The sequence below is a fragment of the Oreochromis niloticus genome, linkage group LG7 (assembly GCF_001858045.2).
Source record: "Oreochromis niloticus isolate F11D_XX linkage group LG7, O_niloticus_UMD_NMBU, whole genome shotgun sequence".
Classification (NCBI taxonomy): Eukaryota; Metazoa; Chordata; class Actinopteri; order Cichliformes; family Cichlidae; genus Oreochromis; species Oreochromis niloticus.
This window is the reverse complement of record NC_031972.2, coordinates 20,249,064-20,276,935: the sequence shown is the minus strand read 5'-3', so window position 1 is coordinate 20,276,935 and position 27,872 is coordinate 20,249,064. Positions and strand designations below refer to the sequence as shown.

Genomic DNA, 27,872 nt, shown 5'->3' with positions numbered 1-27,872 from the left:
AAGTGTCGAGAGCACTCTTAAAAACATTTGGAAACAGAGACTTCTGCTGCTAACTGACTTCTGTGTCAGCACAGCAAGAGCCGAAATCAAAGTGGCATTTTCTAGAGTGATAGATAACAGAGGAAAATTATTCTAACTATTAAAAAAAAGGATTTTCCGGTTGTTTTTTCCTCACCGAAGTTAATTTATCATAGCCTGAACATGAGTAAAAACATTCATTTGGAGAAAAGTTACCTGCATGTGTGTAAATTTAGAGGTTACCTGTGAATATTTAATGGAATGTAATACTCTGGTGCGTTATGGCGTACCAAAACTTCCTGTCTGAGTATAGCTCTTCTAATAGTTGCTAATGTGTGTGGGTTATTCAACAAATGAAAGCTGAGAATTCCATTAAGTGAAGTGCATGGTCTCTCATTTACCATCGTTTCCCAGAAATTGCCATTAGTGTCTGATTGCAGCGCAGTGGAGTCTTCACCAAAAAACAATAAAATCATAAATAAGCTCCATCTTCTCAAAGCCCTGGCTGAAACTAGTGCTTACCTTTAACATACAGTAGAGGAATCCTGTTTAATAAGGATCTTCCAGTTGTTGGTTCGAAATATTTGCCTTTTGTACATCGGTGGTTATTCTGTGGCATCTCCACAGAGTAAGTAGCTCTGTGGAGATGCCACAGAATAACAGAGAAGAGATCAGATAAGCGGAGACTCTGCCAAACTAGGTGAAATCACAGTGTGATGGCGGGCGTCGAGGCTGGAGAACAGCAAGGGAGCACTGTCGTCAGGCTAACATAGGACAGTGTTTTGAATTCAGATGAAATTTATGCAAACTGCCTGTAGAATAAATGTAAAGTGTTCTCATTTTATTACGCACAGGGCGATGTCAGTGTGGGGTTTTTTCATAGAGTAAATAAAAGTTGAGGACTCACTGTTTGAGTCCAAGATTAAGAAGATGTCTCAGAGGTGCTTCTGTTTTTTCCAAACACATCTGAATTTCCCTTTGCTTTAAGTTGCATCATTGGCTGCATGATACACTGGCTGTCACTTGCAGTCTGAAGGCAGGGCATGAGTGATACGCAACCAGGGGCTCTTGTCAGCAAAATGCCTACTTTATGATGGCTATCCATTATAGGGCAAGGTTGGGTCCAGTCTCTCAGGGGTCTAATTGAACTGAGATGTACCCTCGTCCCTCAAGCTGAGTCACAACTTAAAGTGTGCTTGGCTTTTTGTCTGATTTGATATGCCAGCGCAGATTGGCAGGGCTGTGCATACATCTAAATCTAATCACTTAAAGACCTCCATCTTAATAAAATGATTGCACTGAGATCTATGACAAAGACAAAGTACTCTCTTGAGCTGTACTAAACTGTGGTTTATCTCCCTATTTCATCAGGTGCAGAGCAAATGATCTTCAGCGTTTAAATTATTCATAAACTTTTAAGGGTGAAGAATCACGAAGTAATTTCCAAATCAATAATTTATGTTTCCCCTGTATGACATACTTAGAGTAATTAACTACAACAGGCTTTTTACAACAACTTCCAGACACTTTGCTATCGAATGGAAAAGTTTATTAAAAAAAGGATCTTTGTGTATGAACATAGGGCAATTATGCTTATGCAATAAAAGCACAGCGCACAGTCATATAAAAAGAGCAAATAAGCTAAATTATCATTGAACTCCCTAACTGGGTAGTGACAGAAAGAATGCAAAACTTCTGCTAAAAAAAGGCACAAACTGAGAAAAAAAAAACTTTCGAAACATACTTGACATCTGTGGGTCCTGTCATGTGCTTACCATCTTCCCTGGTGGCTTTAGGAAGGGCCTCGGGCCAAGAACTCCAATTTACATGCTCTATTCGTGGCAGCTCTGTCGATGCAACCCACAGAAGAGCCCTGAGCTCAAAAGCAGACAAACAAATGAGAAATAGATTAAAGAGTGTGGGAAAAACACGGAGTCATGAGGAAATGACATCCTGCACATTTCATGGGGAACTTGATTTGTGAATTTCTTTGTGCAATTTATTGACAGTTAATCACACCATTACCTTCTAGCCCGTGAAAGAAGGCAGTAGCGTGGAGTGTCACAGACTAGAGATGCAATGAACCTGCTTTTCAGCTTGAAAAACACACACTGGATCAATGGATTTAACTGGGAAGACTATAAATATTTTTTCAGAATAGTACCATCATGAGACAGTCATACGTGAGACCTAGACCTGACTATTTTTCCTGACCTTTTCATTGCATGAAATACTATCTGTTGCTTCATATTAAAAATAGTCCATTGCTGTAGAGAAAGAAAAAGAATGCAGGATGCTCAATGAAGAGGCAAAAATCCCCCAAAACAAACCCAAAACACTTTCTGACACCACTCAGGTCATTTTTTCTGCACCATTCTCTTGCACATTTATAATATGATAAGTGAAAACTGGTTAAATTAGTATTTTGTAGGATATTGATACTATTATAAAAATACACACACTCTATATATTGAGCAGTGTGTGATTTTTGATATAGCCTGAGTGACTCTCGCATGTATATGTGCTTTGATATAAATATGATGCTAACATGATGATATTAAATCCATAAGTCAGGGTGGTGCTTATAAAGAGTCACAAGATCACCGAAGTCATTTCACTCTTGGATTCATTCTCTGAGGAACCAACGTCTGTACAAAATTATGTGTCAATCAGTGCGGTAGATGTTGAGATATTTCCGCCTGGTAGCAAAATAATCAAGTTACTATCCCAAGAGCCATGCTCCTTCCACATCCAGTGACATTAGTGAGGGCATTCTGAACCAAGAGTCAGCTAGCTGCTTAAGTATCATTAGCTCGTGTTCATATGTCACCTATGCTGTATCTATAAATGCATTAAATACTAAGGTTGCAAAGCCTCAGTGGTCCACAAGTGAGATCCCTTAGCCCAGAGTAATTGAGAGTAATACCAGGAAAGACATAAAACTAGCCAGAAATGATTTAAGGACAGTGACGTAACTCACTGTAACTCACTCATTTGTGACACAGTGAGTCACATGTTCAGCACAAGTGTGTTGGACATGACTAATGCGGTATGACGCTGCTTGGTGTGATGATGTACAAAGATTTACTCTGGGGAAAAAACTGGCTGGCTGTCACACTTGATATATCCGGAACAATTTCTCTATTATGGCTGTTAGAGATGAACTGAAAATACATAACAGCATTTATGCTTTTATTATCATTATTCTGCCACAGCAAGTGCCGTTCCTGGCATTATGCGTTTGTTTGCCTTGTAGAGAGCTTTGCCTTACTGAAGAAATATGTACTGATTGTAATGATTTTAATGGAGGTAAGTGCGTGGAGAATGTTATAAATCTCCATGAGCACACATCTTAAGTCATACCGTGTTTCCATATGGCCTAAATAGCCTTGGAATTTCCCATTTTTATGTCATATTTTGGGATTTAGAAAATGCTTACTTACCAGTTAATGTTAGTTGATGGATGATGATATTGCAGTCAGTGTCTATATGAGAAAGTCTGATGAGTAGACGCTCAGGCTTCAGACTACTGAGAAAGCAGTAGGTTTTAATAGGTTTCAGACTTGTTATTGTGTACTTGAGGGGATATCCTTTATACGATCAGTTCATACACGCCTCTCTGGCTCTAAACACGGCAACCCCATCCAACTGCTGTTCAGATCTTTTGTTTGGGGAGCAAATTAAACGATAGTTGGCTTACAGTTGTGGGTCTTGGGCTTTGGCATGCCAATGCGCAGACCAGCGCTGCAAACTTTTTAATCCGTCGTTAACAATAAAACAGGATCCATGTTGTTTTTTACCAGTGGTGCCCTAGATTGAGAACCACTGGGTTTAACAGAGAGAACGATTGCTAAAATGGTTTGTTTTAGAGCCATGTGCCATAGCCAAGTATATGGTAAGTAAGGAGTATTTATACAGTCCCAATTTAAATTAAGTTTTCACAGGACTCACAGGATTTTGGCCCACTCTTATTTACAGTGTTGCTCATTAAATGGGCATTCATTTATGCACAGCTCTCTTAAGGTCCTGCCACAGTATTTCAGTCTAGTTGAGCTGTATTGCATGTGTGCTTAAAAGCTGCAACAATATTTGACGCTCAGTGATAACAGTCCTCCGGAGAAAGTTCCCTTTCTTCTATAAGTATATTTAAATGAAAAAGGAAACTCTTTTGAGGATACTAATCTTCAGATTTTTAGATCGAGGACACAAATGGTTTGAGACAGATGGTGTAAAAGGAGGCCATCTATTTCCACTGTGAACAACTATGAGCCACCTGTAACGTCATCTTGAGATCCATTCCCAGGCATTTCAAGGCCCGCTCACACCTCTGTGTGACCTTATTAATAAATAGGTTGGCATGGCGGAGCAGTACCTTACAAAGCATTCACACCTTGGTTCACGTGACCCTTACTCAATCAAGTGGATTTAATTATCATGCACTTTGTTGCTACTTACCCTCTTACTTACTATGGAAGCAGTAAAGGTGTACTTAGTTTTATACAGGGTTTACAGTCCTTTGAAAACTTTATCTTTCACATGACTGTTCAGGACAATAAAGGTTCAGCTTTCATAACTCTGTGCTCAAAAGGAAGCCATGCTCTCCTTAGGTGATAAAAACAACTGGAAAGCACGAGGAAAACCTGTCCTGCTACCTTTACTGACTACTGCCTCTAGCATTTTTATTTTTCAGAATCACTATATTACTGTCGCTCGTCTCATCCAAGTTATAGAATGACAACAAAATAATATTCTTGCCAAATGTCAAACTGTGCCTTCGAGCGCTCGTATTTAGTCTGTGATCTTTAACACACGGCAGCAGAATCATCGTTAGCAGCTGGTGTGAAAAGAAACAAAGAAAAAAACCATGCACATTAGCTGTCATTGAAACCATGCTAACCTGTGCCAAAGCAGTTTAGGTGAGCTGTGTTGACAGCGGTCCAGTGCACTGAAAACTCATCTGCCAGATGGCTCAAGGGGAGGGCTTCAACCAGGGAGCACTTTAATCAATCTGATTAAGGGGAAATGCTGCCTGTATTTTTAGCCACTCCATGGCAGGCCAGTGACCATTCATTGAATTTTGTTTCATTAGCTCTTATGTTTATCTCTTGGAAGGGTGGATTTATAAACAGGGCGAACTAATGTAGAGACCCAAGTAAAGGGAATTCACCTATTTCAGCTAATTTGTCTTTATAAAAATAATAATTCTATGATTATCATAAATGGTAACTCAATTAATGCTAATTATTATAATAAGGGGTTCAGTTGGCTTAGCATTGAGTGGCTTGTTCTTTCTAACATTGCAGCCTGGGCCACTGATGACTGCTGTTTAAAAAACAAAATGACCATAAAATAGCTGCTTCCATATAGTCAGCATGACTTTAAGGTTTTGAACTTGAAAACAGTCACGATTTTGAAGCTAATTTGTTTAGCTGTGCTTTAAATTAGTTCTTTGCATCCCCAAAAGACATGTAGGCCTAGTGTATGAAATGCAAAAGTGAAATGGCACTTCAATGTGTTTTAAAGATTGCCCTGTCGAATAGATTGTGGTGGCAACAGTATAGAAAGCCCCTGCAGGCTCCTGACGATTCCCGCCCAAAACATGCAATCTGTGAACTGTCAACAGTTTACTGGCGTGACGGATCGTTTCAGCTGATGTAATGCAATGATGCACAAGTCACTGTCAGGGAAAGTAGACCCAGATAGATGTAATAATACACAGTTTAACAGTACAGCTCATATATCTGTAATAATGGCACACCAAATATAAGCAGGAAAAATGGAAATTGATTGCAGAAATTGTTAGCTGGAGACAAACAAATCATCATTAGTAGTCTCCCAACAGAGCATGGTGCATTTTTAAGATGGGAAAGGAAATGCACTTCCCTACATGCTCTATTCCTCGCAGAAAGAGTGACTTCACGTTATGGCCAAAACAAAATGTGCATGGTGTCAATAAGTGGCTTGCAGTGTAATATGTACCGTGTGTCCCATATTTACACAACTAAGACTGTGTAAACATACACACTTCCTCTCTTTGACAGATTACGGATGTAAGCCTTCCTGCAGCTCTGAGACGTGTGCATTGCAATGACTCACTGTCCCAGCTGGAAGCCTTTTTGTTCTTTTTTTTTTGAACCATTATGTCTTCTAAATATGTCCCTACAGTAAGATTATATTTATAAAACGAGTTCAGACTGGTGCTACGTACAGAGTGCAAAGCTGTGGTTGATGTGTGTGGATGCAGTTGCATGTCTGCCTCTGGGACAGCATCTGTCGTAAATAAGCCATATCCTAAATGTTTGCTTTTCAGGAAGCAGAGAATGCAGGATTATTTCCAGCTTGAATGCCGTACATGCTTCTCTTCAGAGGTTGTTGAACAGCATTTCCTGACCTTTCCTGGCATGAGGAATATCATGCAATGCTTTGCATGAGAATTCAACCTTAGACCTTAAATAGAAATGTCTTTTTTTTTTTCACTGGGAGCTGTATTGGTTTACCCAGAGGCTAGTTGTTTACATTGAACTCATTGTATGTCTGTCCCTCTGTGTGTGTGTGTGTGTGTGTGTGTGTGTGTGTGTGTGTGTGTGTGTGTGTGTGTGTGTGTGTGCGTGCTTGTGTTCCCAGCCCTGTGGTCCTTGTTGCAGCCTCATAGACTCAGATTCAGTCCAAATGATGGATATCAAAGAACATTAACATTGATTTCTGTCTGCTCTGAATAAGCCCCTCTTTCATCATGCTGTGGTGCAACTGAAAAACGTCAGGCCCAATATCATAAATTCTTTTGCTATCCCACCTACTGTTTTTTCTTATGTCATTTGATGTCTCCATTGTTGATGGAATATGTCTATTTCTTCTCATACTGCGACTTATGTTTTTTATTTTATCTTATGTTTTTTAAATGAAAACTTAATATTAACTTACTGCTATCAGGTGCTCAGTTTCTCAAAGCTCTTCTTTAGACATTGGTTGTTTTTGCTCATGTTTTCTTTCTAGAGAACATAACTATAATGTTTAGGTCCAGGCTCTGGGGAGGCCAATCCATGACTGATAGTGTTCCACTGGGCCTGTTTTTCTGTCAACGTATGATTTTACTGCATTGGCAGTGTGTTTGGGATTTTTGTCCCAAACACACTGCCAAACCATGACAGAGCCTCCACCTTGTTTTACAAATTTCTGTAGGCACTCACTATTGTACCTGTCGCCTGACCTCCTCGATATATACTGAACATGAATTGGATCAGAAATATTCAAACTGGATTCATCACTGCTTGTAACCAGGTGCCTAAAGATACAACTTATAATTTGGTTTATGTGTGGACATAACAGTGGTTTATCCCTTGAGTTAGGCATTGTTTTCTGTGCTTAAAATATTCAGGTTGATTTTACATGGTTTAGCAAAAAAACAAGAAAGAAAGAAAATCCTGGGAAAGTGGTCAGTTAAAAGGACTGGAATGAAAATGAGTGAAAAAGCAGATAATGTCCAAAGAAAAACTTTGAAATACATTCATAGAGTCTGGAGAACTTTTTCTGAAGAGCACTTTAAAAAATTGCAAGCAAAAGAAATTTACCCGACCACCCTTAAGACTGAAGGGGTTATAAGCAGGAGTAGAGACTAACAGTGGCCTCCCTTTACAGCAACACCGTAAGTGCCATTTAACTGCCATCAGTAATGCAAACAATGAGAAAACTTTAACCACATCAAGCACTTTTCACCACTGGACCCTTCACCAGCACTATCCTCATCTTCAACAGGACTCTGAGTAACATTCAAACAATTCAAATGACAGAAACACAGTAGAGGATGTAAAAAAAAACAACGATGCAGCCAGTAGAGAAGCTAGCATCTTCATTCACCACTGACCAGGGCAGTGAGCATCAAGAAAAGCCCTGAGGACTTCAGTCAACCTCTGAAGACTTGTACAAAATGGAAAAAATCCTATTTATAGCCCGAGTCGTGCTCAGAAATGTCAGGACACAAATGTTTTTCCCTGACATTGCCGGAAACGGAGCAGCCGAGGTAAATGGAATTTATCAAAGAATAAAAAGGAGGAGAAATAGAAAAACAGTGTGTTTGAGAACAAAAGGTCCCTTTAATATTCATCAGAAAAAAAAAGAATTTGACTTTGTGACTTCTCTTAAAATGTGACTCAATGATTTATCAGCAAAGGTTGAGCACATGTGCACAAACAGGGATTTGGTAGATGGTGGAAAACCAGACAATCTGTTTTTGCATAGAAAATGCATTTTAGATGATTCCAGACATCCATCCAGCTGTTCTATTAACCTTTGACCCAGTTCAGGGTCACAGTGGGGCTCGAGCCTGTCCCACCCTGGACAGGTCGATCACAGGACCAACACAAAGAGAACCGTGACCATTTCAACTTGCAAATGGCCAGAATCCAGAAACCAAGTCCAAGTTCTGTTGCAACTTGCCAGAAAATTTAACAAATTTAATGTTTATTGATTCTTCTGACCACAAAAAAAGAAATATAAATTCGCATATATGAGTTTTAATTGGTATCATACTTGCTACATTTGGAATTTTGTTGTGCAATTTATTGCTCTAAAATGTTTTTATATATAATTTAAAATTTATATATGTTAATGAGGTGAAAAAATTGATCAAAAAGTCACAAAAACTGTATGTATCAAATATGATACACTAGGCATTCAGGGGTTAAAAGGATACAGAGAAATCTCAATAAAATGAGGGAACTTGATCATAAAGGAATTCCTTATTTTGCTGGATACAGAAAAATAATTTAAAAACAAAAGCGTGTGTAGTGAAAGTTGGTATTTTAAGACCTCCACTTCAAACAGCACTATGTGGCAATGTAATAATTCCACAGGAGGAAAAGCAGATGCAGGAGGCATGCACAGAGGCAGGGTAAAATCCAAATCCACTCTTTAATCATAGGCAGGCAGTGAAGGCAAACAGAGGCAGGCAAAAGGACAAGGTCGAAAAATAGGCAAGACGTCCATCACAAGTCAAGAACACACAAGGAATAAATAGACAGGAAAATGAAGACATACTAGGAAAACACAAGAGTATGAATTGAAAGCATAAAAGCTACTTTAAACAAAGACATTCAGACAGCTGGAGAGTGCTAGGCACGAGGTATATAAACTGAGAAGGACGATTAGCTCACTCAAGACCGATAAAGCAGAAACAGAAGGGAAAAAAGGCAGGAACAGAGATTTCAAAATAAAACAGGAAGTGACTAACCAGAAACAGCATTATGAAAGGCAGAAGCTGACCTCACCATAAATATTTTATCATGTAAACTCTTCTTCCTTTCCTTTATTTATTTTTGATACAGTCCATCTTTGATCAAAAATGCATTCCTTGAATCACGGCCAACAAACAAATGGGCCCATTAATCCATTGAGTGTTTAATGTGTTCATTACTGAGAATGGTCACAGGTCTTCGATTGCAGATTCTGGATGTACGAGGAGTATTTATCTCCTCTTGAGTGAAAAGTTACTGGACTGCCGTTTGCCAACTCTTAGCCAATTAAGCACTCGTCAGATTCTTTCTCATGTATTTCCCGGGGATGCATTGATTGGTACTTTTTCAAGAGCACCAGCTTGACACTGGCTACATAATCATTTTGTCAGCATATCAAATTCTGCCTAATGTGGATGTTGGCGTTTATTCAATTTCACTAAAGCAAGCATTTTGCTTCGCAGCGTGGGTGCGTGCCACCTTAAACTCTGTTCTAAAAACAAAGCTCACATAATACCTGAATGTTAAGTCAAGTTCAAATGGTATAAAGATACTATAGTCATTCATTATCTCTCTTAAAGGTCTTTGTTACACACAGAAAGATGCAGTCAAACAGGCACACGATTAACTCTAGCATTCTAGTATTCGCTAGTCTTCTTTAAAAGAGCCAGTAAGATGGGGGGAAAAAACTTGTTTTTGCCATTTTTTTTCATTTTTATTATACTTTTGTGTTTTATATATTATATTATATTTATTTTCTTGTGCTGTGACAGTCTTTCACTATCCAAGCATCAGGAGACACTGCTTTTTCATTTATTTGACAGTAGATGTGTAATTGCCCGCTGTCTTTTCCTCCACCCCTTTTCCTCCTCTCTCCCCTCACTCGCTCTCTCTCTCCAGAAGTGTGACTGCCTGCTCAGCCTGGAAGCCTATTCAGCAGACCAGAAGCACCGTGTGTGTCAGTGCCTGAAGGACAACATTGACAAGCAGCTCCAACTACACAGGAGGGAGCCTCCCGTTCCGCATTTTGAACAGGTATGACACATGGACACACATATCTAGGAGCATTTCCAATTTCATTTGAGGCCAGAGATGAATCAGTAAACACATGAACACATGGGAATGCATATATTTGTGCAAACCCCCATCACAGATGCCCCGTGAATTGCACACACTTTGTGCACAGTAACGTCACGCACGTAAAAGCCTCGTCTGTAGTTCTTATTGCCACAATTCTGATTTTCCACTCACAGAAACGCTCACATTTCTCTGGGGAAGTTCAATGCTGCCTTTGTCTGACTTAAATTTCAAAGTTTAAAAGTTCCTTGACTGTCCTCAAGGAAATTTAGGCCACGTCCTCCTAGCAAAAGCCAATGTTTGTTCCTGTAGTTTATGTATAAACCAGTATGATTATTATAAACAGTAACCAGCGGATTTAACTGAATGCTGTTAGTGTCAGGTGCTTTTTTCATTGAGGTAAAGAGTTTGAGAAGAAACTCTGTGTGATTTGAGGCTGAAATATAATCTGCTGTGCTTTGTTTTTTCACTGGCATACTTTATTCAAAATCAATGTCATGGCATAATCAAAGACAATGGCCTTGGAAATGAGATTTTTTACCTGGATAAATAAAGGACCAATAATAATAATACACTGCACAGGCTTGTGCATACATTTTTTGAGCTTTTGTTTCTACCTGCATTCACCTTTTAGATTTGTTTCAGTTTTTTCCACGAAATTCTGTAAGAAACATACTACAGAATTTCGTGGAAAAAACATACTACTTAGTTACTTTAGGCAGATAGTAAAACAGGAAACTTGTAGGAAACTTGTAGGCTGGAATAAAAGAAGGAAAACTGTACGATGCTAAAATCCACCGAGCTGTGGCGAGCTACTGATTCTGCTTGTCAAGGCCTCTCCTTCATGTTTCAGTTAACCACTCTTGTTATTAAAATGATCAAAAATTAATTAGAGGTGCTTGTTCGTCTTCACTGGTCTATTTCAAAAATGAATTAAATGCACCTTAGTCAAATATCTTTCTCTTAATGTAGCACAATGCATCACGCTTAAGGATGCACTGGAACTGATCTTTAAGAGCTCATGGGGCTTCTGCTGCCCTGATTAACAGGGTGGCTGCTGGGGATGCTGTGACTGAGATTATCATGGCCCAGTTTGGTCATTTCAAGCTTCTACCCAGGGAAATCTACTCAAACAGTTTTCTTAATTGCTATTTGGGATTTTCTTTTTTTGGGGGGGAAAAAAGAGGTCTAGTTTGACATAAATATGGCATCATACAAAGCACTTTTTATTATTAAGAAAGATGAATGCACATCTGTCTGTAATGTGCATTCATTTGTTTAGGTTTTATCTGACTGATTATTTGATGTACCATTTCTGTGAGCACCACTCACATTTCCTTCCTCTTTAATTTCTAACACTTTTTTTCTCCTTTTCTCCTTTCCTTTCCTCCTTCATTTTTGATAAACAAAAGAGACAGCTCATTCACTTCATCAGTTTAAAAGGAGTGCTACCCAGTTCATTTGAGTTTAGCTGAAAGGTGATTAAAAGGGATAAATAGCCTTGTGTGTGGATGGCACACCTGTTGTACATTAAGGGTTCATTTCATCAGCGCATGAAAGAGAGCAAGAAAGACTGACAAGCCGGCAATCTTTCATCTTTCATTCTCTTCTGTCTGCATGCATGTGTATTTATTGCACGTGTACATATGTACATATGTCTTTCCCCTTTTTAAGAAGTTTCAGTCAGACTATCCTCTATTTTTTTTTTACTGTTTTCCCATGAGCGTTATCAACTTCAGCACATATAAACACTTAAAAGCTGTTTCTAACTTAAGATATCTTTCTAACAATTTTTCCACTGCTACAGTGTTTTTCTTGCAGGACAATGTTCTGATGTATTGAATCTTTCCACATCAACACTACGTGGAAAGTTGGATTCCTTGCTTGTGTCCTCCCAGGGTCAGTGCCAATTAGGCGCTCCCTGCTGAGTAAATGAACACATTTACACACACGACAGTGTTCGATGTGCTCAATAGCAAAACAACTTTGCGAGCATGCTAAGTCACGTAAGTCGATGCTGTTTATGCAAACTGTATTGACAAAACAGTGTCTTAGCACAGATGTGACCTAGAAACCTCCCAGGTTTATCACTTTTTCAATTGTGAAGTCTTTAAGTTCCTCCGTGCCTGAAAGAGGCTCAGTTGTACTCATTGTTTTCCTCAGCTTTGGCCTTTCATACAAACTAAGTCAGTACACACCTGAAACATGAGCTGCGTCAACTCATTTTCCAGGGAAGATGCATCTGAAAATGTTGCACATATTACTGAGTAAACATCTGAGAAACAAAACATGGCCTAAGGGAGCTCGGACACGGTGGCGGTGCAAGTCAAGTACAGACAGAACAACTTTTAGTGACCTCTCTATGGTCACTCATTTTAAACCTGCAGTGCAAAAACCTGCAGTGTTTTCAGACCAGGAGGCAGAGGAAGATTTCGTTGAAGATAAACGTATTTACAAAACATGCTGAAATGCTCGAGGCAGTTCTTGCCGTTTTCATACATAAACAAAGTTTTTAAAATTCATCACAAATCCTGGAAAACCCTGATGGTGCAGTCTCGTACATGCGCTGCCCAGTGCGATCACTCCTGTTATTCCTGTTCCGTGCGCACTTATTAGAACATTTTATTGTAATCCCTTATTAAATGGAAATCTGAACGCAGTCCCGAAGGCAAGGGAATACATGCTTAATCATAACATTGTACATCTAGCCAAATTAGTTCACTTTTGATTGCATTTCTCTAGAGTCCCTTAGAGGCAAATAGTTTGTATTCAGTCACCTCCAAATGTATTTAATAATATGCAAATTAGCTTTGTCAAATATGGGATATATGAGGAAAAGTAGTATCAGCAGTGTTGCATGGAAGTTTTTAAAAGATATATATCCAGGTAACTTTGCTGTGTATCTTGGGAAGTTTTCTTGGGTTGTTTCACGTTACCACAAAGGAGAGGACGCGTATCAAAAGGTAGTTTCGAATGTCAATCAGACCTAACTTGTAGAAAATTAGTGAGAAAATTACACATTTCTCCGAATAAATTGAACATTTTACACACTTTCACAATCAAATCATTAGAAAATGATATTTTAGATTCAATTTCCGACACACTTGGATACCCTTTTAGTGTCATTTTGGATGTAAAGGAAACCAAAAACCTATAAAAGTACTGGTTAGAAGGGAAGTGGGGTGGTGGACAGCACAAAGATACAACCTCCAACCAGGAGAAACAAGTTCTATTCTTGTCCTCTTTTGTTTTACATTTTCATTTTACTTTTCTTTTCACAGTGTAAAAATATGCTCAAAGGAAAACTTCACACAGCTTCAACAAGCTTTCCTTGATTACTACAAGTACACACCCTCTCATGTTTCAGGACGTCGGAGTAAGAGATTATTTCTTTTGGTGGCACTTCAATAACTTCATTTCTGCTTTATTGTTACTGTTGAATCAACACCAGAACCTATTTTCAAAAGCGAATAGACTATGTATTTGATCCGCAGTGTGTATTGCTGCCAGTGAGCTGTAAGAGCAGTAAAGGCGCTTTAGAAAATTATCCATTGATTCAACCGTTTTCTTTGTGTCAGAAAGTGTATTTCTCCTCTCATGCACAAAGCCGAGTAAATCTGCACTTAGCTGAAGCATGCACCTTCCTCAAGAGTTGTGTTTAAATGTGCAGCGAGAGCAGAATCCTCTCCAGAGGGAAAACACGCGTTCTGCAGAAGCCACTATCTACTCGTGTTAGGTTTTTCATTCATGTTTAACCGTAAAATGGGATTATTTCGTCACAGTATTGATGTCAGCAGCTGCCCTAGTTCCTTCAGTCCCTTAACACTTTTCAATGCTTCCCTTTGGAAAAATTTGGACACAAGCCTCTTTTCTATTGAGGAGTCTCTAATCTCCGAGTCCTAATGAGAGTGGGGCACGATGATGACTTTCATGTCTGTTTTGTGCAGAGCTCCATTTGCTGTCAGCATATTGAACAGACGGCTCACAGCAAACATTTATCATTAACTTGCAAATATGATGCATGCTCACTCTGTCAGCCCTCCGCTGTCGAATCTGTCGCGAAGTTGCAGCTCAAGAAAATGTCAAGGAAAGTGGGCCATGAGTTAGATTGAGGTTAGAGAGGAGGTTAAAATAATCATAGAGCGGGATGACATGATATCATACAGCAGATGTTGTCAAAAGGTGGAACAACAGAGGATGATCCCAGGCAGAAACTTGCACAAAGGCTGGTGAAATTTAATAACCTGACATACCAGAATGTGCCAGTTAGAGGCCAAACATGGTCGGTTCATAATTTAAATGCTCAAAGGAGTAATCATTTTGCATTAGATTCATTTTAGGTTTTCGTTTCAGTTAATTTAAATTCTAAATTCATTCAGAAATAAGCCTTTTCTGATTCTGACAAATCAAACAAGAGCTTCTCATGACTTAAACATCAACTCTGGTGCACTTTTTATTTAAAAAGTAGTTTCAAAGAACTCCTATAAGGTATTCTTAGAGGTCTGGGCCCCTTAGATACTAATGTGTTTTGATAACCTGCTGACACACTAGAGCTTTGCTCTCCTAATTTGTTTACAGTCTGAAATCCCTTCATATCTATTCCACATTACATCATGTTACAATGTGACATCAAGTCATTTTAAGGGACTCAGTGAATGGCAAGCTCATTGAAAGCAATGCATTTTGCTTTGCTTTAGGTCTTCAAAATAAAATCATTTAAAAACGCCACAGTTGCAACATAAATTGGCGAGCTTTTTACGTTTTAAATGTGCAGTCTTGAATAACTAATCTAAGTAATCATGATCCCTAAGCACCAGATAAACTAATAATTTACTGTATAGGTTAAAAAGGTAGACTTTCCTTTTTCCTCATGCACACAAAAAACATTAAACTCATCCAGAGCCATTAAAAGTGTGTTATCTCCTTCACTGGAAAGCTTCCGGTACATTCTGCATTCTTTGGGCAGCATTAGCCGCTAAGCTTCAAGAAAAAAATAAATTTGCACAGCTGCATAAACAGACACGCACATACACACACACACACCCATGCACACACATACTTGATGGGAATTTAAATAGGGCTGCCCATTTTGAAAATGACAACCGAGCTCACACACGGTTTGCATTTGATGAGCAGTACTGGCGCTCCTTCTCTGAGTCAGAAACTATCTGCAGTAAAAGTTGCATAAATTTTCTACATCAGCACCGTGAACAGTGGAAAAAAAAGATGGTTTCTGCTAATGAACAAAGTGTGTGTGTGTTGAAGTTTGGAGGCAGCTTGTTCTGTTCTCATCCTGTCTCATTTCACATTTATGAGAATCTGTTTTAGTGCTGAAGGGATTATAATGCAGCATTTATGTTGGGAGAAGCGGTGACGTAGGGCGACGAGGACCGGCTCTAATTCTTCCTCTGTTGCTCACTTTCTCTCAACTTGTCAGGCTGTTGGTTCATGATGAATTATAAAAATGTGGCGATCCTTTCCTGTTCATTGTTTTCCTAATCTGCCATGCCTCTCCAGCTCAGGCACACAGTCATGCATGCTATCAAAGAAACATGAAGTTCAGGGACAGATAAGAGCTGTCAGTGAATCTGCAGCTATTAAGTAGCATATCTCACTACTGGGGCACACTGCATTTTAAGCAGGAACACAAAGTAAAAATAGGCTGATTGCTCCAGTTTAGTTTAGGATTCAGTGGCTTAGCACAATATTTGTTTTGTTTTTAGCACTTTAGTCATTCAAGATTTCAAGATTTTCTGACACAGCACACACACTGGTAAATATCTCGTTCTATTTACTCCAACCTCACAATCCAGGATAGCAGCTGTCCACAGAAATGTTATTAAAACTGTAAAACTAGTAATCTATACTACCCTTGTTGTGTATTTGAGACTCACAAAATAAGCCATGCTCAAAGCATTGACCAGGCTTTGTCTGTGAATGTTACGCAGTGGTGTTTTTGAGTGCCTTACTGAGTAGCAAAACAAATTCTTTTTCCTTGCTTTTCTGAAAAATACTATGGAATTAGGTCAACTCCAGCATGTCGTCACGCCTAGCTCCAACATCCAGATTCAGAGATAAATGGAATGCAGCATGAGTGCACTAAATGTATATTTTAGATGATTGTTTATTAGTCTGATTAAGTATTAAACTATTAAACATCCAGTACATTTCTTCACAGTTAAGAGTCATGCATATGTAGCCTTTTTGGAAGGAGATCAGTAGTCCTCATCTTATTGCTCCAGTGAGCTTATAGAGCAGATTTGTCCTAGACCTGAGTGAAGTTTGTTTTTGTCGCACAACAATGGCTTATCACCGTGCACAAAACATTGTCTCAGCTGAACTCTCACAAGGAGTGAAGCTTGTCAGGGAGACAATTATGTTAGCAGACATGAGTGACACTAGTCCAAGTGGAGAAGTAGGTCTCCAAGCTGACAGAGAGTGAGTTTTAGTAGAGATAGTCATCTTCAGGAGGCCAGGAGTGACATCAGAGAGAGCGAGGAGAAAGTTAACAAGTTGCTGAAGGAGTGTGTAGTTTTTTTGACAGTTTATTTTCACTGGGTACATAATGAGGATAGCAGTGAGCCGTGAGGGGTGGCCGCGCATGTGTCATCTCAGTGAGCCATTCTAAACACTTTAAATACTAATATTTACATAACATGTCGGATAAAAGGCAGTTTTTTTTTGCGGAACTTCTTCCAAGATCACTGCCGACTTTACAATTATAGAGAGGAAATTTAAAGTATCTAAACAGAAAGTGAAATATGGTAAACATCTGCACCAGCACATGTTAATATGATTGACATTTCTCCTGCTCTTATTCTCTGTCTGCAACAGATGCATACTTTCCCCCTCACTGTCTCTAATTAGACATGGATGAATTCCATTTGTCTTCTTGTGGCTGCTTGCTCTCCCTCGCACACATGCACACGCTCACTCACTCACTCACACGAGGCACATTGCATGCTATTTCTGGGATGTGGTGTCTTGACATCCAGATTTACAACTCCAAATGGTGCAGATGTGAGGAACGTCATAGTGGATCATAATTTTTAATTAGATTTCATCATCCAAAAAGATTTTTCCATAATAAATTAATGGCATTGCTGCTGCTCAGTAGTCATCTTTTAAGAGGCTTAGATGCACTATGCTTTGCAGCGCCGGCTATAAGTGGTCCACACTATTTCCTTATTCTGATTTGGACTAAATACTGTAAAAAAAAAATTATTTGTAGAGATGTTATTGTCTCATAATCACCAGGACGACTGTCCACTTTGTGTGCATGTGGCTGATGATGATAAAGCAATGCCGCAATCTTAAACTTTCCTTAGTTTTGCAGAGTTGTTCATCAAAGCTGGACTGTGAGAAATTAAGACATAGGTGAGATGTCAGTAATGTGGTACTATATTCATAGTTAGGAAAATAAGAATACATTCAGTGGTTGACAAAAGTTCAACTTTAACTCAACTCTGTTTTTCAGGCTTTTGTTTTGTTGTGCGTTCACTCTTCAAATATAATCTTCCCTCTTCTTAATGCCATTATGCACCAGGCGCATAAAATTTGTGTGAATATCTCATGCGCTAAAAATATTTTTCCGGCCCAGCTATTCTTAATGTAGCTGTTTGCTTAATTTTTGGCATTTATTTTTTTTCAGATACCAATTTGCTTTTTTTCCAATGTGAATAAACAGTTTGGACCAATCAGACCACTGCATTTGGTAACAAGTACGATCGTAATTCAAAATGTGCGCCGATACTGAATATACAATGATATGGAAATAGTAAATGAATTGTATTTGATCTCACACTGTCTGCGTACACCTCTTCAGATGTGGTCCTAATTCTGCCAACAACTGATCGTGATACAGCTTCGACTCCTGGATTTAGCATGAAATTCTTCCTTCTTGCGAGAATTGGATGAACTCAGACTCTCAAGTTCTTCCTTTTGTTATTTAGAAACATCAGGACCAGCTCATTGTCGTCTGATGTCTACTTTTATTAGTTTTTTACAGTGTTTACATTTTTTGAGAAAGATTTTTCACAAAAATGCAACAGATTTGGCACATGTAGAAACATTACACAACAAGTTCACATCTGAAAAATTCAGAATATCGTGTACTTTTTTCTACGATGTGTAAAGGCCTTTTCTCTGTTATCACAGGTCAATCCTGTTCACTGCACTTCCTTTCCATGTGTCACTGTGTTTGTTTCCCCTGCACTTGACCTCGCTAACTGTCTTTCTGTCAGTCGCTCACACACACGCAGACACACACAAACGGCTGAGTGATGTTAATGATTATGGTCTGTGGTGTTAGATTAATTCCCTTGGCTTTCTTTAAAAATTAATGATTTCCTTCTGATGGAGTGATGTTTGGCTTTATTTTAGCTCACCTTTAACTATTCATAACTGTGTTATGTAATGGTAATGCATCAGCACAGAAGGAAGTATAGATAAGAGCCTCGCAGACTCAGACCTAAGAAGGTAATGCAGAGCATGAAATCCATCCACTCTGGGTTTTAATTACGCACATTCTTTACTCTGAAAAATGACGTGTGCTCCACCGAGCATGTAATGGAGCTGGGATAATATTCTAATGTGCAAATTACCAAGGATGGTTTTGACACAAGGACATTTTTGATTAATATGACAATTGAGAGACTGAGAACTTTATGCATTCAGCCACAGCCTAAAAAGAGTCTTTGAAGCAGGTTTACAAAAACAAAAACAAAAAACAAAAACAATCACTGAACTCTAATTTCCATTAAGTTTATATCCTGCTTTTTCACGTCACGTCTGGATACATTTTCTCAGGAATGATTTTGGCTAGAAACTGTGAGAGGCAGCTGTGCATCTGTGCAGTGTAATTGACAAGTGTTTAAAATAACTATTTGTGAAGCCTATTATGTATTAGCACATGATATGATTAGATAAGGCCTGATGAATAGCTTACATGCCACTCTCCAGGTCTGATGCAGATGCATGGTCATTGTAGCGGACCAGGTTGGTGTGTGCGTCGTATTAGGTGTGAAAGTCATGGCCCTTAACATCCTGCTCTTTTGATAGGTTTTGATTCGGGGCTTTGATTTGTGGCAGATCAACTTCTAAAAATAGCACGTAGTGGAAAAGAGAGAGAGGGTGAGGAATGAGGGACTCTTGCTGCTTCGATCTCCAGAGTTTCGCCGCATTTGATCTTTTCCTAACCGGCGCTCCCTCCGTGATTTTTAACACATCACATTTTTACATTTCCTGCTGTCACTCTCACACCTCTGTCTCTCCCCGATTCCATCTGTCTTTCTTTTGCATCGTCCCCCTCCTTCACTGGATCCCCCCACCCCCACCCCCTCTCTTGCCTCAACCCCTCCCACCCCCTCTTCCCTCTCTTCCCTGTCTTTCGCACACACGTTGGCGCGCACGTTATCACCGAGCTGGGGTAGAAGCTGGGACCGCTGCAGAAAGAGCAGAGACAAGAAACACAACTAGAAGGAGAAAAAAGGCACTATCACAATATCTGAATAACAGACAGGAAACAAAAGACATATGGTCACAGTGGATTAGCAGCCTGCATCTAGTATTTGCACTGCACATGTGCTGTGTGTATGTGTGGATGAACTGTGCTCTTCTTCGGAGTACTCTAGGACACACAACAACAATATTAACACTCATTGAAACAAGCAAGCACACTGCGTGTCCCGATGCCGGTGTCTAAGGTAATGTATGTCATGTTTATGTAATACTGCTGCAGAGGTCACACTGTTTTCTCTATATTGTGTCTGCATGCTTGTTAAATATGGTCCTAATGCCTGAGTGTGTGTGATTTGACTGCGGCAGTGTGTTTAGTTTTGTAAATACCATGTTAAGTGAAAGCAGGGACTTTGATAAACATTTTATTTAGACAGGAGTTGTTTCTCGTGAAATCCCCCTTTTGTTTTTCTTTCTCCCCCCTCTGTTTTTTTACTGTGAGAATGAAAAATGAACTTATTTGCTAAGTACCGTATTCAAATTTTGGCCTTTATAAAGTTTTTGATGCCACGTTCACAATGGAAAAGCAGAGTCCTGAGATGAGCGTGTGGGTGAAACCTGATAAATGGCTAAGGTGTGATTATCTCTTTTGTTTACCGAGGGGAAAACACTTGACCTTCTTCTCACCTTCTGCACATGAAATCGATGAAATTTGCTGCGACTGGAGAAACTTTATAACTGTTTTTTATTTAATGTTATTGTGATCTGTTGGAGTTCTTTTTCTCACATTAACCACTGTTGAACTATTACCTCAGCATATGAAGCCAAGCATCTTGGACTTTTGTCGGTGATGGATGAGTATTGACTCAAGCACTTATGTGGAGAGAGACAGCAGGTGTGTCTCTTACCTTTCAATGTCAAATGTTCCTTGTCACTAAGGCGACAAAAGAAAAAAAAAACCAACCTTTCTCCTGGGTAGTGCTGAGAGGCTCTTGTGATAACAGTGACAGAAGAAGAGAGAAAAGCGAGAGGGAAGGAATGTGTGAACTGGTGCGAGGGGCAAAGAGAGTGTCATGTGGATCCGTTATGTCTCATTATTAAAGGTTCCTTTAACACTTCTCATATTTGCCATTCAGTTTTAAAGCTTTTATCAGAGGCACCTAGCACAGTTATCACATTGCATTATGGTGGTTGTGTTACTCATTATACAACCTCAGTATTAAAATTTGTCAAGGAGCCAAAGTTGTCTTTGAATGGTTGGTCAGATTTGTTCAGTCTGTTTTAAAAAAAAATATTTTTAATTTTTGTTTTTTTAAATGTAACATTAAGTTTCGTTTTTGAGCTTTAGCATAATTGATATAACTAGTTTGCTTTTTATTATTAGCTAGTTAAGTCAAGCAGTGATGCTTTGGGTACTTTTGCAGATTTACCACAGTTTCATTTTATTGTCTTATTTGCAACATAAGCGTGGCTTAGGTACAAGTACACTAACATTCTGTTTTAGCTCTCTTACAAAGCTTGTACAGTAAAATCCCTCCTAACCTCAAGCTCACTGAGGCTTTGTTTCAATAGAAAAAAAAGTGCATTCATGTCATCAAGTCTAGGATGTTGAGGCAAGCTGTGACTCAGTGCGTTTATGGAGTGCAAACACATCTATAAATAGCCACACGACACATATCTACAGTGACCTTGACAAGAAGTGTAGAAAATGACGTCAATATAATTGCTGATTGATCAAGTCAGGTTGCACATCATCGTAAATGCGAAGTACAACAGACACTGTGTTAAGTCTGTAGGTGAGGTCTTCACATGTGTATAAGGTGATCTGAGCATGTGTCAGACATGTTTGCGTCACCAAAGGTAGACGTCTCAGCGAGTGCAGGTTTATTTTTAAGTTATGTTATCTGAATTGGTGACACAAACATGAGATCACAGAAGAGTGTGAATCATCTATGGAGTCAGATTAAGCATAAGCATTAGTATGTGTATGACCCTAATAGTATGCGAATATTATTTCCAGGGGTATGCCACAGTATGTTAGCACATGGCGCTGTACATAGCAGATGAGAACTCCTCGATTTATCTGTTTAAATATAAGGTAGAAGTTTCTTTATTTATTGTTTCTAATAATGTATCTGTGTGTGTTTATGTGTTCTTTGCCTATATTTATAATTAGCAATATGAATCCAAACAGCAATAAATTAAATGTGCTCTTTGTTTGGCTGTCAGCAATACACCTGTGAAGTTACAAGCGAGTTGGAAGAAAGTTGACTAAAATAGGAAAAGAAAACAGTCAGCACACATAAACATACAGAAATCCCTCCATTTATTAGAGCGATATTATGTAGTACTTACAGGTCCTGCTATCCCGTGCACATGTTGTAAATATTATCTGTTTAGTGTCCAAAGAAATGCTAGATTTAGGTTTTTAAAGTCGAATTTAGCTGCTATTTCTGCTATCATACAATGTTATAGATATTGTAGCACCATCTGTCCCTCTGAGATAGGAAGCTTTTCCAAAATGACATCTTTCCCATTTCATGTATGGTTGCTCTGTGACTTTGTGGCCGCATCGTGTGTGTAAGATAGATGGATATGTTTTCTGACTGCATGTGTGTGTTCACAGTGGTTATGTGTCCATTGTGTCCTTTGTGCATCCTGTGGGACCTGGCTGTAATGGCTTCACCAAGAAATGGAGTTTGGGAGGGGGGGGGGTGGAGCCACAAATGGACACAATATGTACACTCATGTCTGTCACACACATGTCCAATTATGGAGGACAGTACAGATGAGTTAGTGTGATTGTTGGACATACACACCACGTGTTTCTGTCTGAGCTCACACTGCTCATTTGTCTCTTCTCATTATCGCTGTCTCCTCCCTCTCCTTCATTCCCTCTCCCCCGTTTCCTTCTCACTTGTTTGTGCAGCTCAGGAGTCTACCTTCTTAGCCTCTTGGGCATTCTCTCTTTTCTCTCTCTCTCTTGCGCTTTCTCTCTCTCTCTCTTCTTCCGTATCTCTGCACAGTTCAGTTGGCCTAGCCCACACTGACAGCATCACACACACCAGCCCAGCTAGCCAGCCACAAACACTCACACACCAGCTTGTCAGAGGAAGTAGGCCACTTTAATGGGGATGTGTGGAGTGCCTACATCTGCCTTTAGTGGATTATAACCTGGAACTGCTTCCTCTTGCCAGGTAGGGTTTATATCTAGCACCGTTACTTTATTTTCCATATGAGGAGTACATCTTTTCTGAGTAATCAGCAGAGTGGTTTCATGCAAATGGATTTTATGGGTCTTTTCTTTTGCTCCAGAGGGACAAAAAAAGATTTGAGAGTATTCATGCAGTGTTTGAAAAGCTGAAATGTTAGCACTGCTGGGAGGCGTTTGGTCATATAAAAGGGAGGACAGAAACTAGACGAAAAGATGTGAGGAAAGATAGTAAAAGTAATAAAGGCCTATTTATCACATCGGGCATCTTTATGACAGGCACATATGAAGAGAGTTTGCCACTGCTGTGTGCTGTTTTGATTCACTTAACTTTTACCTCCACCTTTGATTTGCTGAGGTTTTCGTTTTCTTTCCCTGTTTCCTTCTTTGTTTTAATGCTCGTGCGTTATTTGTCCCAACTGTCACTGCATCCATTTATCCTCCTTTCCTTTGGCAGCTTTAATAGCTCCCTTAAATATTATTGTCTCTGGAATATCATCTCATCCTAAATAAGCAAGAGTTGTGGGCTCTGTTTTACGAGTAACACCCTGTTTACATCCCCTGTTCGGTGCTTTTATTTGAGTGATTTTGGCTTCGGTTATGTGCTAGTGACATATTTTAACCTCTCACATGGCTGGGGAGTGGAAGGGTGAGAAACAGAGGGATACAGAGAAAAGAAGGCTAGGAAGATGGCCATTAAGGAGACATACTCTAAACCATGTTAGAGCAAAGCTGAAAGTGATAGCAACAAGAGGAGAGAGAGCAAACCGAGGGACCACAGGGGAAAACAACAGGAAGCACACTGGGGAAAATTGCTTTTCTCTTTCCCTCATTAGGAGAATTGAGGGGTTATACTCTTCTTAGAGGAAAAAAAAAAGACTGAGAGAGTATTAGATGGCGGGTGTGTGGTTTTGTTGGTGCCTGTTGATAAACAGGGAGATGATTGATTTCATTACAGTGGTGTAAAGGCTTTGAATCTAAAAGTTTTAAGCACCAGGAGAAGAAAATCTCTCCACCAGTCCTCAATTTCTCCTTTGTCTTTGATCAATAGTAGACAGTGTCAGTGGTGCATCCCTCCGCTGCGTACACATGCAGACACACACAGACACACAAACGATGAATGTGATTTATCAGCTGGTCTTACACTCCCAGCTTGAACAAATGAGATGGTTGTTATAACCTGGGAACATGCATTGCAACAATTTGTCACACAGGCGAGCAGGGAAACTGAAAGACAAACCCCAAATTTATGCACACATGCGTGTAAATCCTTCACACAACCATATACACCTATGGTCACACCCAGGGGGCAAATATAGAGTGGAACTAGGTTAAGTGAATATGAAATCTGAACAAACAGTCTCTCTTGTGCTGACCTTTATTTAACTAGATTTAAGCCTGGATCCTTTGATACTGATAAAAATTGATACATAATTGTGGATGAGCTTTTCTAAAGGAATGCTAGCTCTAATTTAACTGTAACTTTCACCCAAACCAAAACCGTGCCTTTCTTCGCACTTAGGTCTGGCCATATTTAATGATTTACTCTTTGAGCACTTGCTTTTTGTCCCCAAACGGGAGGCAGCGCCACACAATGTGACTGTTTAAACCAATTTATGTCCCTACAGCATGAGTAATTGTGCACACAAACACACACACACTCACATAAACATCTCTGGCCCTTCTTTCTGCCGAGGCCCTTTCCAGTCTTTCTCACTGGTCACATTGTCTTCAGCTGCCTGGCGTCATGGGGCAAGTTACGTCAATGGCATTTTCTCTCTGAACCCTTGGATTCTAACAATAATGTCTTTACAAAAAATAAAAAAAAAATCACATTTCTGCCCACTGGCCGGTTTGTGTGATTCTTCTAAAGGTTGTGCAGGAGCGGCTGTGTGCCGTGCTATTTTTAAATGAACTCGATTGGAGGGTAATAGGGCTGGGTTTTGTTATCCGCTTTCAAGTTGGTGAAATACTGTATTCATTCAGTTTTCACACCCAAGAAATTATCCCTCCTCAGAGGTTTTGTTCATGTTCTCTACTGACACTGTTTTGCTTTTTCTTGATATCACAGGCACTGTCACAGCAAATAAAAGGAGACTAACAATGTATAACAAACAAAGAAAAATAAAACAAACAAAACAAACGTGGAAGTCACAGAAATAATGCAAAATGTGATATTTCTAAAAGGAACAAGTTGTTTGTTTGAATATTTAAACCACACGTCAGCCACAGTGTACTGCTGATTTCATATTCCGGGACCTGTAGCATTGGACTCAAAGACTGTATATTAAAGATAGATGTAGATTCTGGATCTGACAAATCAAGGAGATGCAGTAGTGTCTTAACCATTTACAAGAAACACTTCAAAATTTCTATTTTACTTTTAGTAAGTTAGTTAAATTATTGTATAAGTTTCCATAGGATTAGGATTGGGGTTAAGGTTGGGGTTTGGTGTTACAGAGGATTTATAGTTTATCAAGAAATCTACGCTGTAGCTACGTTGTAGCTACAAAATTCCCTGAAAAGTAACCTGACATACATGTTCTGTTTATTAATGTCGATTCCTCGTGTGCATTTCTGGCTACTTTTTGATTTTCTCAGCCATTTGCTTCTTCTATTAAATCTTTGTTTTCAGAAATCATAACGACAACATACTAAAGACAAAGCTTCACAAAACACTAGATGATATTATAGTGGGTATCCATCATTTATATACAGTCTGTGATTACTCAGGTTCACCTCCAAGTAACACAGGATGCATTGTGAACATACACAAATATGCACAAATTATGAATTTGGTGAATGATGATGTAAAATCAGTAAAATCATGACAGTGTTGTTTTTCCATTAGCTCTGCAACTGCAAATAATGCATGAAAGCAGTGGCAAAATATGTGGTGAATGCCTTCAGCAGATGCTTCAGCAGAGCAGTCATTTAAAAAATAATGAGTTGCAACCTTTGCCATATGTTATTTCACTGTAACAATAAGTTCTGGTGAAGTGCTAAAATATTTAAAGCACTTCCATCTCTACTAATGACTAAATATCATTTCTAAAACATAAACATGCCCACAACCTACATCTCCAATGTTGAACTGGCTGTCAAGTAATCCTGTGAGATCGCTTTTATTATGCCATCCTCCTTCATGTGTTGTTAATGTGCACAATATTTCTGCAGCCTTGCAGAAATATGGAAATGAAAATTCTGAACATTTTATTGATGGTTGCAGGCAGCAGTAGCAGCACTATAGTTGTAATAGTAGGTAGCCTTGTAGCCTTGTAACACTTTAGGCACTTCCCAATAATGCCACTTAATAAATATGTTCTACCTGGGATGTTCTACCTACTAGCATCTCTTCCTTTATAGCCTGGTTGCACTCGATGGTGTGTTTTTGCCTCAAGTGGTGAAACACGTTTGTTGCTTCTACCTTTAGTAAGAACAGTTTTTTTGTATGTTTATTGTGTAGTAGTAGTAGTATTGTGTTTTGTTGGAGGTTGTATGGCACATCTATAGTTGTCATGGACAAATAGCGTGCTTCATATTACTGAGGGGCAGAAGCACGAGTTAAAAACCTAAATGCAAACCTACAGTGATAGAGTTAGTAGGATGCACTTTTATGTTCTCTGTGCTCTGCTCACCTCTTTGATCTACAGACACTTTTCAGTTGTTCCCTTTAAAGGCCGGTCTATATATGAATCTGTTGGCATCAGCATTCATAATCGATGATAAATGAAAATTGAGAAAGCAGCGAAGAGACGGAAGAAACACTCTTCAGCTATGTTGTGAGGGTTGATGCCGCATAATTTGTCCACCACATGCCACTCTGCAGTTTTCCTGTTAGCAACAGGTGTTTGGAAAGCCACAAACAGCAACAACCGGATGACTCAAGTAGAATCGAGCAGAGTTAATCCACAACTTGTTGTGACAATGAAATAAAATTTCATATTTTTTTTTTAACTTTTTATAAAATGTTAGGGAAATCTGTTAGGTTTCGTGTGTCTGAAAAAAAATTGGATGTTTAATCACTGACATATTGATACTGGTCCGAAAAAATCCTATTTTGATTGGGCTCTGGTTCTCTTGCTCCTTTGCTCCATGTTCCCTTGTCTATGTTCTCTGTTTTCTGTCTCCTTTTTGGCCTGACTACAGCAGAGGATTCTGACAGATAAACGACTATTACTGTCTCATCTGTCTTCTCTCAGTGAAATCGAGGGCAAAAGAGGCCAGAGCATTGCGGTGCATGTAATGAGGCCATTCAGAGATTGATCATCTATATGGTTAGGTCCCCTCAGTGAGGTATTCATATTACACAATACAATACAGGCTCTTAAATCTTTCGACCGCAGCTTGTTCTGGACAATGCACGTCAAAGCTTGCTTAATATACGTTCGGTTGGGGCAGACATGGACGCTTTTCCACACAAACATCCGATCAGCAGCAAACATAAGGACTTCTCTTATATAGCTATCCAAGTGTATGTAGAGTGAGCTTCTCACACATAGAGACAGAGACATGTCTCTTGTAAGGTATGAGCTGTGATGACATACACAGAAAAGACACTGAAAAAACAGTCTTAATAGTTAATGTACATATTGTAAAAGTCTTGACTCATGCTATGATTTACTTGTGTCTTTATGTAACAACCTGTGACGTGGTTTGAGCAAATGTTTTCACTTCAGGCAAGTAAACAATTTGGGCTGTGTGTGTGTATACGACTAAATTTAGTGGAAAGTAATGTGGTTTATAAGTACGGTAGAAAAACAAGTTTGCTATCACTCTTGAGAGCGAGAGAGCAAGCTTTAATGGCGGCATCACATCCCCGAGGAGGTTTGCAATTGCCCCATATGGAAAAGAATTGGAAAAAACTACAGTAGAGGCTACAG

The 27,872-nt window shown here is 39.2% G+C and overlaps 1 protein-coding gene across 7 annotated transcripts in view; it reads left to right on the top strand.

The window, feature by feature from the left end:
- The window catches only part of rgs3a (regulator of G protein signaling 3a), a 119,383-nt gene that overhangs the window by 49,422 nt on the left and 42,089 nt on the right, over positions 1 to 27,872 (top strand). For 5 of the 7 annotated variants that reach the window (XM_005459492.4, XM_025908953.1, XM_005459491.4 and 2 more), the window contains one exon: positions 10,146 to 10,280. In XM_005459492.4, the coding sequence (XP_005459549.1) occupies positions 10,146 to 10,280 (135 nt within the window). Of the gene's footprint in view, positions 1 to 10,145; positions 10,281 to 19,752; positions 20,027 to 22,828; positions 22,976 to 27,872 lie in introns of those variants that run through there. The other 2 variants (XM_005459494.3, XM_005459495.4) reach the window with 2 other exon arrangements.